This window comes from Netta rufina (assembly GCF_964035555.1).
Source record: "Netta rufina genome assembly, chromosome: 5".
Lineage (NCBI taxonomy): Eukaryota > Metazoa > Chordata > Aves > Anseriformes > Anatidae > Netta > Netta rufina.
In genome coordinates, this window is record NC_140128.1 from 63,430,110 (window position 1) to 63,443,072 (window position 12,963).

Sequence of the window (12,963 nt, forward strand, 5' to 3'; positions counted from 1 at the left end):
TACAGCAGGAGTGCTTTAAAAAAAATAATCAATATAACCCTTTAAGAGGAGGTCTTGGTTTGATTGCTGTTCTTTTGCATGAATAGCAATTACTGGGCCCGAGATATGTGAAGTATCTCCTGTTATTACACTGCTGCGCTGCTGCCTGATGGGAGCTATCATTTTAAAGAGGATGATACCGAGTTGGGTGACCACACTTCTGAAAATTACCATTTTCCCCCCTTTTAAGAATGCTCTATTTGGCGTTAGAAACTTCAACAGGCTTGTTTAGGTCCAGCTGAGAGTGGAGCCAGCTGCAAGCCTCTTGGCAGAGCATCACGGCCCTGCCTGGGGAGCGTGCGGGGTCAGCAGCATGGTGGACGAGCTGCCATGGTTGGTGCTCAGACTGGGTATTTGTCCTTGAGCCGTAACCCACCTCTCCACCACAAGCAACTCCACATCCTCCAGAAGGAAAGCATGAAGAAGCAAAGGCCACATGGCTTTGCCCAGACAAGACCATGTTGATGCAGCAGCCTCAGCCATGCACACCTAACCGCCCTCTTGTTAGCAGTATCAGGCCATGGGGCAGCTGCTCTGCTAAGTGATAACACGCTGACTTGCACCAGCTGGCCAGCTGGTCCCCTTGCTCAAAAATCTTCCAAAATCTGACACAGTCACGCAGTGCTCATCCTGCGGAAATGTTATTAACAATTCCACCAGACACCTCTAAGCTCCCTGTCCGTGGTCATGAATCGGCGGCGATGCTCGCAGCATAATAGCCCAGTGAAAAATTAATTTGCTCATCCCGTGGTTCCTGGGAAGTGTGAGAGCCACAGAGCCCATCCCTTAGCACCTCCCCAGGGGGTTTTGCTCCATGCACTCCACGAGCATCACGCATGGAGGAAATTTGTCTGTGTCCCAGGGACGGGCCCGGGGGCTCAGAACCCCTAACAGCCCCCAGAATAACCTAAAATAAAAAGTGCACTATTTTTGATCCTCAACCACAGCTGGTTATAAACTGCAGTGGGTTTCACTGGAAAGGGAAGTGCTGTCCTGCAAGGATTTGGGGTGAGAACACGAAGCCAGAGCCCACAATGCTTCTTCCCTCGGCCCATGGCCAGCAGAGTGCACTCAAAGACATCCTGAGCGCATGCAAACCTCTCCTGCTAATAAGATCCATCCTGTCTTTAATATGTAGCGGCTGTAGTGAGGAGCTACTGAAACTTAATTGTTTCCCCCTGCATTACGAAGAAGAATAGAGACACTCCGATGGGATTTTATTTTATTCAGGGAAATAAACTCAGTCTGATTGTGTTACTTTAAATAATTCCCAGGATTCATTTCCATAGTGCAACAGGGGCAACTTCACCAGCAGGAGTGTTGTGCATTAATATTTCCCTTTAACTTAACAAGAATTCACTTTTTTTCCTGCTGATAAGGCACAAGACACTCATTATTTTTTGAATGTCAGCCTTATTGGAGTTATCTTTGCGCACTGGCTGTTTGTAAAATAGCCAGGCTAACGTAAGGACTGCATTTTTAGCATTTTGTTTCTTATTGACAGGATGTCCAACTTCTTCCATTGCCTATAATTTGATGCTTGTGGTCGCAATGTAGCCAATACATTGAGCAGCCCCGTTTGTCACTGGTTAATTAAACGTGACCCACTTCTTTCATGCCGTCCTTCCTTTCCACTCCGGGGAATCGCTGTTCACATGCCAGTCAGTGTTAGCGCAGCAGGGCAGAATATTATTTTGATTATTTGATACAATAGTGCCGCTTCTTGCAGCCAAAACTGCGCGCGCGCTTAGGCACAAACAAGAACACACACGTCTTGCTGGTGCAACAGCGTTGCTGTTGGAGGAGGACAAAAGCAGGCAGTGGGATGTGTCTGCCCACAGTGGGTGTAAGTTAATTTGGCTGGCCCATCCTGCGGGACTTGGTGTGTTGGTGTAGGAGCACTGGGTTTATGAGGATCTACGAGGGCATCTTCTTGTCCTCCTGACCCAGGGCAACGGGGACTTTGATGGGAGGATGTCCTGCAGCTGAGTTATGGATTAACTAAATGTTCCCAGCTCTGGGGACAGCGAGCATCCGCGTGGCTGCTCCTCCCTGCCGGCGGGTGGAGAGGCTGGAAAAGAGCTGCAAGGCAGCCAGCCGTAGAGCATCTCACAGCCGGGCGTATGGTTCTCTGCCAGATTGACACAGGCCCTGCAGGCGTCTGAAGGAAAAGCAGTGGACCTGAGCAGGGCTTGTTTCAGCCACTCACAGTGCAGGGACCCCGAGGGGACATTTTTCCATGGTATGTCTGGTACTTGCTGCACAGCACAGCCCTGCTCCTCCACAAGGAAAAGGGGCTGTGGCTCCGGCTACCAGCCTGTCACTCACTTGTAGTGGATCACAGATATGTAGAAATTCCTTCGTTTAGGCCACCTCTACCCACCTTGAGATACAGACAGGGATCTAACTGGAGCATCCTCCATGTCACCACCACGCTGCCATCTCTGGGCCCAACAACTACTGGTCCTTGGAGCCTCAGAGACCTTCCTCTCTTCGCAAGGATGATGAAGACCTCATGGGCATACAGCAAGCTGAGTTATCCAGGGAACAAGCACACACAAAAAATAAACCAACACAATTTAATTGCATAGAATTGCTGTTCTTGTTGTTTTCAAGTGTCCTGTGGCTCACTGAGCCCAGGGAGGCTCATGTGTGGTGTAGATGGTACTAGCACATCTGTACACCACTACAGCTTGATGCACACGAAAGCTTCAAGGGTGCACCAAAGTTTGAAGAACACAGCAAAACCCTACTCCTATGGCAAGTATTAATGGCTTTCATTTACAGTCTCAGTGTCTTTATTTTGGAGACTAAAACAGAACGAGTGATGCATTACAGAAGGAATGAAAAACCAGAGGGGCATCACCTCGATCTCAACTCTTTGTCCCAGGAGGGTAAACCTGAAACCACGCTGACAAGACATCCCCCCCTTAGGTTGGTATAAAACTGCCCAGGTGTGTACCGAGATGTCTCCAGTCCCCGAGACAGACAAGTACATACCCACGCATCACTGCTTCTCTACTCCTGGACAAAGTCTGGCATGGTGAAGGTCTCAGGAAGCTCCCTCCCAAGAAACCAAACACCACTGAAGCACTTAAGGAGATCAGTTTGCTTCTTTCTACTTTTTTATGGGATTAAAGCTTTTACTGAAAGTCAGCGGGAAGCAGTATTTTGCTTGGGTTGTCTGGGCTGTACTATGGCCCCAGGGAAGATGGACCTTAATCTAGATTTTGCAGGGGAGTGGTTAATAACAGGGCTGTGTAAGGCTGGAGGACAAGAGGGATGCACGGCACTGACCACAGGGGCATTTCTGCAGCCATCCTTCAGGACCCAGAGCAATAACCCAGAAAACAAATTTCAGCCATGAAGCAGTACCCAGACCATGAAGTGGCATTATCCTGGGGAGCGTGGGCACCAGAAGTGACAGCATTTGAACTGAACAAATGAGAAACCCACCAGGGAGAGAAAGCCCGAGGCACACAATAACATTTAATTTGACCTTGGACCATCTCCCACCAGAGGCTCAAATCGTTTCAGCCATGTAAATTCTTCGATGCCTGGAGGATTCTTCTCAATTCACACCAGTCCTGAGGAGCAGACCTAGCCTGAAATTAGGTAGTTTGCTATAATTTATAATAGTTCTGAGACTTAAACTGCACCAGTGAAGATAACAGGTGTGTCTAAAGGGTCCGTCACACTTAGTTATTTATCTAATAACTCCATCCCTTGGAGGTTTGGCCCTAAACATTGTTAAATGAGCCTGTTTCAATTTTCAGAACAAACTCCAGCTTATCAAGAGAGTGTGAACAGGCACAAGCAGAAACCTCCGGAGGATGTGGGGCTACTGCTTTGAACTGGCCTCAGGGGGCTGGTTCACTTCTAGCATCCGACCCGAACACAAGGGAAAGCCTCGTGGATGTAGCAGCCAAACCCATGGGCTCAGAATAGAGTTGGCACTGCCCGAAGGATGAGCATTTGGTGTTGGTGCTCCTTTCTTGTTCCTCTGCAGGAATGGTGGGGAGATTTAGTGCGTGCATCTGGGAGAGATGTAAAAATCCTGTGAAAGTGAAGGAGCTCTCAGCACTCTGCAACCGCAGCAGCTGGAACTTTAACAGAAGTACCAGATAGTGCAATGCACAGGCAAAGCTGACAGCCGACTCTTTCCTGGCTATGGGAGAGCAACATTTTCACAGAGATAAAGGCTCCAATGTCTGTGTCGGTGTAAAGGTGAGGATGGCACTGATTCCCCATGTGCATTTCCAGCTCACACTGGTTGAACCCATCCCACACAATTCGGCTTCACCCTCGGGGCTGTGGGTGGGTAAGGACAGCGCTCCCCTGTTCCACAAAGCCCCTTGCTGGGCACTGTGGATGCTTGCCCCAAACCTTCTGTTCCCTGGGAAGCAAACAGCAGAGAAATGCTGACAGGAGGGGTGGGCAATGCCATGCCACAGTGCAATTCCTGCTGCACCAGGGCTCTGACAGCACCGCCGTGCCTGTGGCAAGCACCTGACAAATGCCTTCCTGCCCCTTTCTGGGCTCTCTGTCCTAGGATGATTTGATAGTTACGTATAATCTGTTTGTGCTCTGAACATGCCTTCCATGCTATGGGCAGTCCCCAAATTCAGCAGAATTATGAGACCGAGTTAAATCAGTTCATTTCGCCGTGGTTTTGTCGGTTGTTGGAAATCTCCAGGCAGTGTGGCTGATGAGGAGGGGCTCCAACAACACGCACAATTCACTGACACCACCAAATTACTCAGAATCTTAATGCTACTTAATGGTCTTCTTTAGTCAAATTTCAATTATTTGTAGACTTGCTCCCAACAATGAGAGAGAGAACATAATTTGCTTTTGTTTGGTGTTGGATGAAGTGAAAACGGTGCTGAGAAAAGAGTTGAAACACTTCTTGCTTCTGAAATAAATGGCCACTGAAGCGGTGGAAGCATTAAATTCCCAGAACTTTTGTTATTCGAGCAGTTAGCCTAATTCAGTTTGATTTATTTCATTTTATTTTATTTACCTCGCTTCCTCCTGCAACAGCAGAGGGGCCTGCAGCAGGCACTTGGTGCTGCGTACAGCCGCGCACCGCCTCGATATTGAGAAACGCGAATCAGCTCGCTGCAGGGAGCTGAGCTGATGGTTCCCTGTTTCGGGGGCGCAAAGAGCGCAGTCAGCTTTATTGACATGGGGATGTTTTGCATCAGCCAGCACAGCAGCATTGCCAGCAAGGCAGCGATGGACCATGCTCTGCTTAGGTCAGCAGAGCCCTGGGTGCACACCGAGGGGCTCTGCAGGGGGGGGATGAAGTTCCTGGTTTCCTCAGGGGACCCCAAGCAGGGGTCTAGGGGCACGCACGAGGCTTGGCCTGGCTGTGCTGCTCCTCTAGCCCCAGCCCCTGGACTTGTGGCCCGATCCAGCATGAAGTCTCCTTGTAGGCCTCCGGCTGCCCTTTTGCCTCGCTGAGCGGTCCTCGTGGCTTTGGGAGCAGTCAGGGAGCAGGGGACAGCACTGAAACAGAACCTTGCTTTGGGGTTAGAGGTGACAGATGAGCTCGTGAGCCTTTTTGGTGATCCGTGAAAGCTGGAGAAGCTGGACACTCAGCAAACCAGCTGTCAGGAAGCTCTGACTGGTCAAATTATTTTAATTCCTCCTTTTTCCTTCAGCAAGCTTCTATCTAGCACAATGGCCAGGTCTAGGTGTGCAGCTCGCCACCTTCAAGCAGATCTTTGCACTAGTTGTATCATTAAGAACAAGGTACTTCTAAAAAAGCCCTGTCAGACGACACTATTCATATCATTTAGGCACTTAACCTAGAGATTTAAGTGCCGGTTTAATTTCAGCCTCTGAGTTATTTCCACGAATTCCAAGTCCTTCACCTCCTCCAGGTGAGTGGATTCTCTACACCTGGAAGTCTGGGTGCAGGTGAAGCAGGAGGAAACCCGCACTGTGTTGCTGCCATGTTCTACAGCCAAGTACAAAACTGCTTGGTGATGGTTTGCTGTTTGCTCCAGTGCATCTTCGGAGCAACAAAGCCATACTGGCCTGGTGTCCTGCATAGAGCAACCTGTGCTGACGCCCACCTGGGATGGGGCTGCACCCAAACACTCTGGCCTGAGGTGTGGGTGAGGCTGGAGGCTCCCCCTGCATTTGCCAGTGTCGCTGTCTGCCTGCCTTACCAGCAAAGCAACAACACGGATTTAAATGTGTGGCTACACACCAGGTTGGATCTCTGCAAGCCTCCCCAGACTTCAGCCAGTGCATGGAGAAGGGCTGTGTCCTTCCTTCCTTCTACCTCCTGCCTTCTTACTGTGTGAGAAGAGGGAACAGCCCCTGCCAGAACCAAAATCTGGCATGGAACCAAAATGTGGCCCCTTGTGTCCAGAAGCATATTTCTAAATGATGGGTTGGACTGCTGTGAGCCCTCCAGAGATGGATGCTCTGAAGAGCAAGGTACTAGGTTATCTCAGAAGGGCAGCGCCAAGGAGCTCTGCCCCTGTCACCAGCAGCCAGGAGAGCCCCAAACATTCTGGAAGAGCCCAAGCATTGTTAACACCATCCTTCTTCATGCCAATGGGGTCACAAGAAACCCTGACAGTGCAATTGCTTCTTCCAGAGCACATCACTTAGTCCGGGCCTCAAGCACCAACCCTTAACTGATGCAGGCAGTGGGGGAAACTGAACACAAATGGACATGGCCAGATCACTGTGCTTCAGGACTGCAGGCTGAGCCCTGTTTTGCAGCTCATGGGTATGTCAGTGTGACGGGGCAGATGCTGAACCTCCTTGCCCAGATTAAGACTGGATTGCCTTGGGTTCTCATGGTCTTGGTGCGATCTTTGTAGGGACCATGCCAGAAGGAGAGAGGACAGAGGCAGCCACTTCCCAACAAGGCTTTGGTTTGCTCTGGTAACTGGAGGCAAAGAGAGACCTTCACCAGCACCGTTCCCATGGGACCCTAAAACGTACAGACATGTTCAGGCAGCTGGAAACGGTGCTGGGACCAGTGGGGTATCTCAAAGGCTTGATGGAGGCCAGACACCAGCACTGGAGGGAGGCACAATGAGATGGAAACCCTGCAGTGGGCAGCAGCTGGGTGTGCTCAGCCTCCCCCTGGACATTTACCCCCTTTACACCCCCTCCCTGTGTTACCTCCGGGCACACCAGAGCCTGGCACCCCCGGGCTGGTGACTGCCCCCTGTGCGCCTCGAGGACGCACGGAGCTGGGGAGTGCAGCGCTGCTGCTGCCGGGTCCCCAAAAGGTGGTGCGGGGTGGAGTGGGGCTGGGAGGATGCCCGGGGGTGCCCAAGCGGGGGATGCCAAACCGGGGGGTGCCCAACCGGGGGGTGACAAACTGGGGGGTGCCCAACCGGGGGGTGCCCAGCCCGTGGCCGGCGGGGGCTGCTCGGTACCGCAGCCGTGCCATCCTTCCTCGGAGCATCCCGGCGCGGGGCGCGCAGGCAGGGCGTGCTCAGGGCGCCCCGCACTGTCCGCACGGCGCAGCGGGGCCCCGCGGGGAGCTCCAGGAGCGCGGGGGCGCTCGGCCCCGCTCAGCCCCGCTCCGCACCGCCCCGCACCGCCCCGCGCAGCCCGGCTCCGAGCGGAGCGCCGCCCTGCGCGCCCGGTGGTGGCGGCGGCGGCGGAGCGGCGGGGACCCGGGAGGCGGCGGCGGTCGGCGGCGGAGAAGGAGGAGGAGGAGAAGGAGGAGGAGGAGGAGGCGGAGGAAGGCGCGCAGCAGCGAGCCACGCAGCTTTGACGTCGCCGGGCTGCGGCTCCCCGGCTCCGGCTGCCGGAACGTAGAGCACAACGTGACGGCTCCCGGCCGCCCTCCGCTCGCACGCAGCGCTCCCGCACCGCACCCGCACCGCTCCCGCACCGCACACGCACCTCGCCATGGACCCGGCCGCCGCTCGGCGGGCGCGCTGAGGGCTGCTGCGGGCGAGGAGAGGAGAAGAGCGGCGAGGAGCGGAGGAAAGGAGCGGAGAGGAGCGGAGCAGGGCAGGAGCGCGCAGCGCAGCGCCCACCCCGCGCCCCATGCGGGCCCCGCGGCGCTGCGATGGCATCTGATGGCCGCGGGGCGCAGGCGGCTGCGGCGGCCCCGGGAGGCGCTCGGCGGCCCCGGGAAGCGGCGGCGGCCCCGGGAAGCGCCCTGAGGGGGCTGCCGCTCTGAGGGGGGCTCGCCCCGCGCCCCCCGCTGCACAGGAGGAGGAGGAGGAGGAGGAGGAGGAGGAGAGGCGGAGGAGGAGAAGAGGAGGAGGAGGAGGAGAGGAGGAGGAGGAGGAGGAGGACCGGAGCGGTGCCCGCCGCCTGCCCCCGCCGCCCTGCCTGCGCGGGCGTGCGCGGCTCGGCCGCAGCGGAGCGCGGGGCTCCGGCGGGCGCTGCGCTGCGCTGCCCCCCCCCTCCGTGCCTCCCCCCCGCGGCGGGCTGGCTATGTGGATGCTCACGTGAAGATGGATGTGGCCATCGGGCTGCTGGGGCTGCTGACGGTTCTGCTGGAGGGCAGCTCCGGGCAGGGGGTGTACGGTGAGTGCGGCGCCGCGCCGTGACCTTGTCGCGATTGTCGCCGAGCCGGGGAGGGTGGGGGGGAGAAGGGGTCGGGAGGGAGTCGGAGGGGTCTATGGGGGGGGTCCCCAGCATCCGCGGGGGCGGCGGGGCCCCGCTGAGCGCCGCGGGAGGCGGCGGAGGCAGCGCTGTTGCCATGAGACGGCGGCACCGTGCGGCGAGAGCCGGGCCGGGGGCGCTGGGGGGGGCCGGGGGGCGCCGCACTTGTTGGCGGCCAGGGCCAGGGGGCGAGCCGCAAACTTGCCGGTGCTCCGAGGAGGGGGCGCCCCCCTCCACCCCCCCAACCCTCCATCCTCCCGTTTTCCCCCCGGGCGGTGACTTGCAGATCGCTGCGGGGCGCGGGGGGACTGCGCCGAGCCGGCCCGGGGCTCCCCCCCTGCCCCGCTTCCAGCGTCGGCCCGGGGGGGGCGCAGCCGGGCTGGGCGGCTGCGGGCGACCGGGGGGGTCGTGTGTGTGTCCCCCCCACCCCTCCCCGACCCTTCGGGCTGGCCCCGTTGGGAGAAGCGGCGGGGATGGGGGCAGCGGGGGGGGGAGCCGCCCGGTGCGCTGGAAGCCCCGGGTTATGTAAGCGGCGGTGCGGGGCCGCGGGGGGCTCGGCGGTGCGGGGAGCCCGGGGTCTGCGGCTCTGAGCGCACCCCGCGACCCCCGCACCCCCCTGCCCGTGCGCCCCTCACCGCGCCCAAAGCCCTGCTGCCCACCCGGGTCGAGCTCTACTTTCTGCCCTCCCCCCTCCCCCTTTTATTTTTTATTTTTTTCATTTTCCAAATTTCGGGGGGCTCGAGGATGCCCGAGGGGCTGTGCTGGCCGTGGCTGGATCGCCGAGGGGCAGCTCGCAGAGCCGGGGCTCGCTGCCTCCCCCGGTGCCCAGGCACAGATTGTCGGAGGCGCTGGAACAGCAACTGCTGCCGCGGATAGGAGAGGGCTCGTTTGGGCAGCGCTGCTCCGGGGGGGCCTGCAGGAAAGGGGGCTCCTGCCCTAGGTTGGACGCCAGCATCGGAGCCCAACGGGGTTGTACGGAGACTTTTCCTTGGCATTGGTGCGTTTCCATCCTGCACGCCATGGTGCCTCGCTTCGGTTGGGGACGAAGGGCTGGTGGGAGGGTGGGGGGCAGTGGTGGGAGGTCAGGCGTTGGTGGCTGCGCTGCCGTCGGACCTGCTTCGTGTGAATTTGTGCTCCCTCCGTGATCCCCACCACGGTCACTGTGATAAGAGGGGCTTGGAAGGTGCTGCCCCGAGGTGCAATAGCAAAAGCGAGCCCTGGATTGGGGAAGGGAAGCTGCTTAGTCCTTGTGGCTTTGGCTAAACAGGCTGGTGCTACCCAAACAAATGTCGTGTTCCTTATTGAGGACCCCAAGCCCCGAGGCTGTGTCTCGGCCGTGGGAGGAGCAGTGCCTGTTTTGGGCCCGGCTGGAATGTGCTTCCCATGCTCTGCCCGGCTGCTCCAGGGCTCCACGAGCTGGGGCTGCTGCTGTGGGAGGTGGGGAGCAGCCCTGGCACCGCTGTGTGCGTGTCTGCCCAGAGCAGCAGCCCTTGAGAGCTGGCTGGGGCCTTTCTGTATTGAAACGTGAACCAAAGGCATGCGTTTCTATCCCTAGCTCATACAGAAATGGAATCAGCATCCCCTGATATCCGGCTATACGTTTCCCCGTAAACTTTCCTCTGTTGCTTCTGAATAGTAAAGCTGGGATTGAAATTTGGCTGCTTTTACCGAGGAACCTGAGGGAGAATTGACACACTGAAACCTGGAGCAGTGTCCCGAGGCTACTCGGCAGGTCAGCGATGGAGCAAGGGCAGGCACAGCTCAGGCCACGTCCCCTGCTCCTGCTTCTTCAAGGGACTGGGGGGGAGCAGGGCTGCTGAAATCCCTGGCGAGGCTTACAGCTCCTCAGCTCTGCTTCGCCCGGCTTGTTTTCTTGGCAAAAAAGGCTTTAGAAAAGCCCAAGTGCTGTATGCACTTTTCCTCCCGTTTAAATTATGCATGACTTGCATGGTTAATAAAGCAGAAAACATAAGTGTTCAGAACATGATGGTTATCCTTTCACCAAACTTCAAGTTACAAGAGAATAAATGCCTAAATGAGAAGGCCGACGTGGGCACGGAGTGTTTTTGAGCAGATAAGTGGCATCTCATCAAAGGTGTGGGAGTTCTGTGAGACTGGAGAGCAGATTTCCCCAGTGCTGAGCTGCCCTGGCTGGGAGCTCACCGGGTGCTGGGTTCAGATGCCGACATGCGGTGTCCCCGGGGTCCCCGAGCACTGCCACTGCCACGGGGGACATGGGGGGGTTCTTGGGGAGCAGGATGGATGCTGCTGGTGCTGCTGGAGTGATGGACCAGCACGGGGCCCTGCGGGGAGTGATTGCTTCCCGCAGCACAGCCGGCACCTTTTGACTCGGGGATGCTGCTCCCAAAGGCACAGGTCACCACAGTGATGGGGGAGCCGCCGCTGGGTGGCCCCCCCTGAGCAGCCCCCTCTGCAGCACGGCTTCCCCTGGGCCCCCACCCCTTGCAGAGCTTTTTGTCATTTTTCCTTGGCTTTGCCTGCCTTCCTCCCCCGGGCAGGAAATGAGCAGGGCAGGTTCTGTAAAACCCGGGCATGTCATAGTGTGGGCAGCGTCCGTCTGTCCGTGCGCCCCTCGCTGTGCTCTGTCACAGCTCCTGAACTGCACAGGGCAGAACACCCCTCCCGAAGGGGTTGATAGCGTTAGGACAGCTGTAAATGCCTCCTGGAGGCACAAGATCCCAAACGCAGTGAGCATCCACAGTGCTTGGATGCGCCAGGAGCTCCCCAGGGCTCTGCCCCACATCGGGGTGTGGGGTGGATGTGCACGGTGCTGGAAGGGGCCATGGCTACGGGAACGACCTGGCTTCTTTCTGCGAAGTAATGTGGAAGCACAGGTATTTATTACGTTAAATGTCAGGCAGGCTGTCCTGCTCCCTCGTGCCAATCTGGAGCTGGTATCCAGCAGCATCGATTTTTAGGGCATTTGTGTGTTTTATAAGGAAGCAGGTTTGGGAACTGGGAAGCCGAAACCCGGAGCTGCGCCTTCCCTGCCCTCAGGCAGCTTGCTGCGGGTCTGAAGGGCTCCGCGTGTGCATGGGGAGGGCGCACAGGGTCACAGGGGCCAGGGAGAGGTCTCCCAGCCCCTCCGGCAGCTGCTTCATGATGAGGATGATTATTTGGTGGTGCACTCGGCTCCCGGGGGGATTAAGCAGTGGGGCGGGCAGTGCCTGCTGCTGACCTCGCCTTTCCCTAACCCTCCCTGCTCCAACAAGTGGATTGGAAGGGCGAAAGAAGGGAGGGAGGGAGGGGAAAAAAAAAGGAAAAAGCAGTTAAAACAGGAGCATTTTCCCTGCTATAAAGGCCGGTTGGCCGGTCCTGCCGGCGAGGGCAGCGGCTGGGTCAGCAGCCCCAGATGTCACCAGCGGCGTGGGGACAGAGGGCATTTCCGCGGCGCTGCCCGGCCCGGCCGGCCGTGAATGGGGTCGTTGTGTTGGCCGCCCGAAGCCCACACAATCCGGGACTTTGTGCGAGGGAAGCGCGGCAGCCCCGGGAACAGGGGAGGAATTATGCGGTGCCGCAGGGGCCGGCGTTTCTGAGCAGCTGGGCGCTCCTGGCTGCCGGCTCCGGGAGGTTTCGCAGGAGCCAAGCGAGCGGTGAGAGCGTTAACTCTTCCCTGAGCCCCGGGGAGGCATCTCCTCCTCCCTCGCGCGCTGCAGATGTTTACGCTGGGATTTTGGGGCTGAGCTGAACAACGGATCCAAGGCAAACCTCGGAGCTGGAGAGGCGTGGACGTGGCCGTGCTCCCCTTGCTGGTGGCTGAGACTGAAGCCGTGCCCATGCATCGTGGCCGTGCTACAGGTAAGGGGCTGGGCAGCATCCCACAGTGCACACCTGGGCCTCTGGGGCTCTGCTTTTGCCCTGGGATGCAACAAATTGGAGTCTAGGGGTGCAAATGGAGTAAAAATGCTCGGCAGTGGAGATTGAACCGCACTGGGTCTGACTCCAGGTGTGTCCAGGGCTCCAGTGGAGAAACTTTCATCAGGTTTTGTGTGTCCCAGGACGTGTGACAGCCCCAAACAGCCCCCTGGCACACAGCGAGTTGTCTGTACTGTGTTGGATGGCATCACTGCCTCTTGCCCTCCCGGGAGCAGCTGATGCTCTTGGCATATTGGTAAAAACGTTACCTTTGAGTCCATGTGAGGGAGATTTGGAAGAAAGCTGGTGGCAAGGAAACAGTCTTTAAGCAAATAAAACAAACGCTCTCTTGGCTCGGAAGAACAAAATCCTGTTTAATTAGAAGCAGTAAGATGGAGTGCTGGGGAGGAAGGAAGCAGACGAATGATTACAGCTCAGGTTGGTGCT

General features: G+C 57.3%; 1 protein-coding gene across 2 annotated transcripts in view; it reads left to right on the forward strand.

Moving 5' to 3' along the window:
• Nucleotides 1-8,489: 8,489 nt before the first annotated feature.
• The window catches only part of MDGA2 (MAM domain containing glycosylphosphatidylinositol anchor 2), a gene marked incomplete at both ends in the record, with an annotated part of 324,685 nt that continues 320,211 nt past the window's right edge, over nucleotides 8,490-12,963 (forward strand). For both annotated transcript variants that reach the window (XM_084287611.1, XM_084287612.1), the window contains one exon: nucleotides 8,490-8,562. In XM_084287611.1, the coding sequence (XP_084143737.1) occupies nucleotides 8,490-8,562 (73 nt within the window). The remainder of the gene's footprint in view (nucleotides 8,563-12,963) is intronic.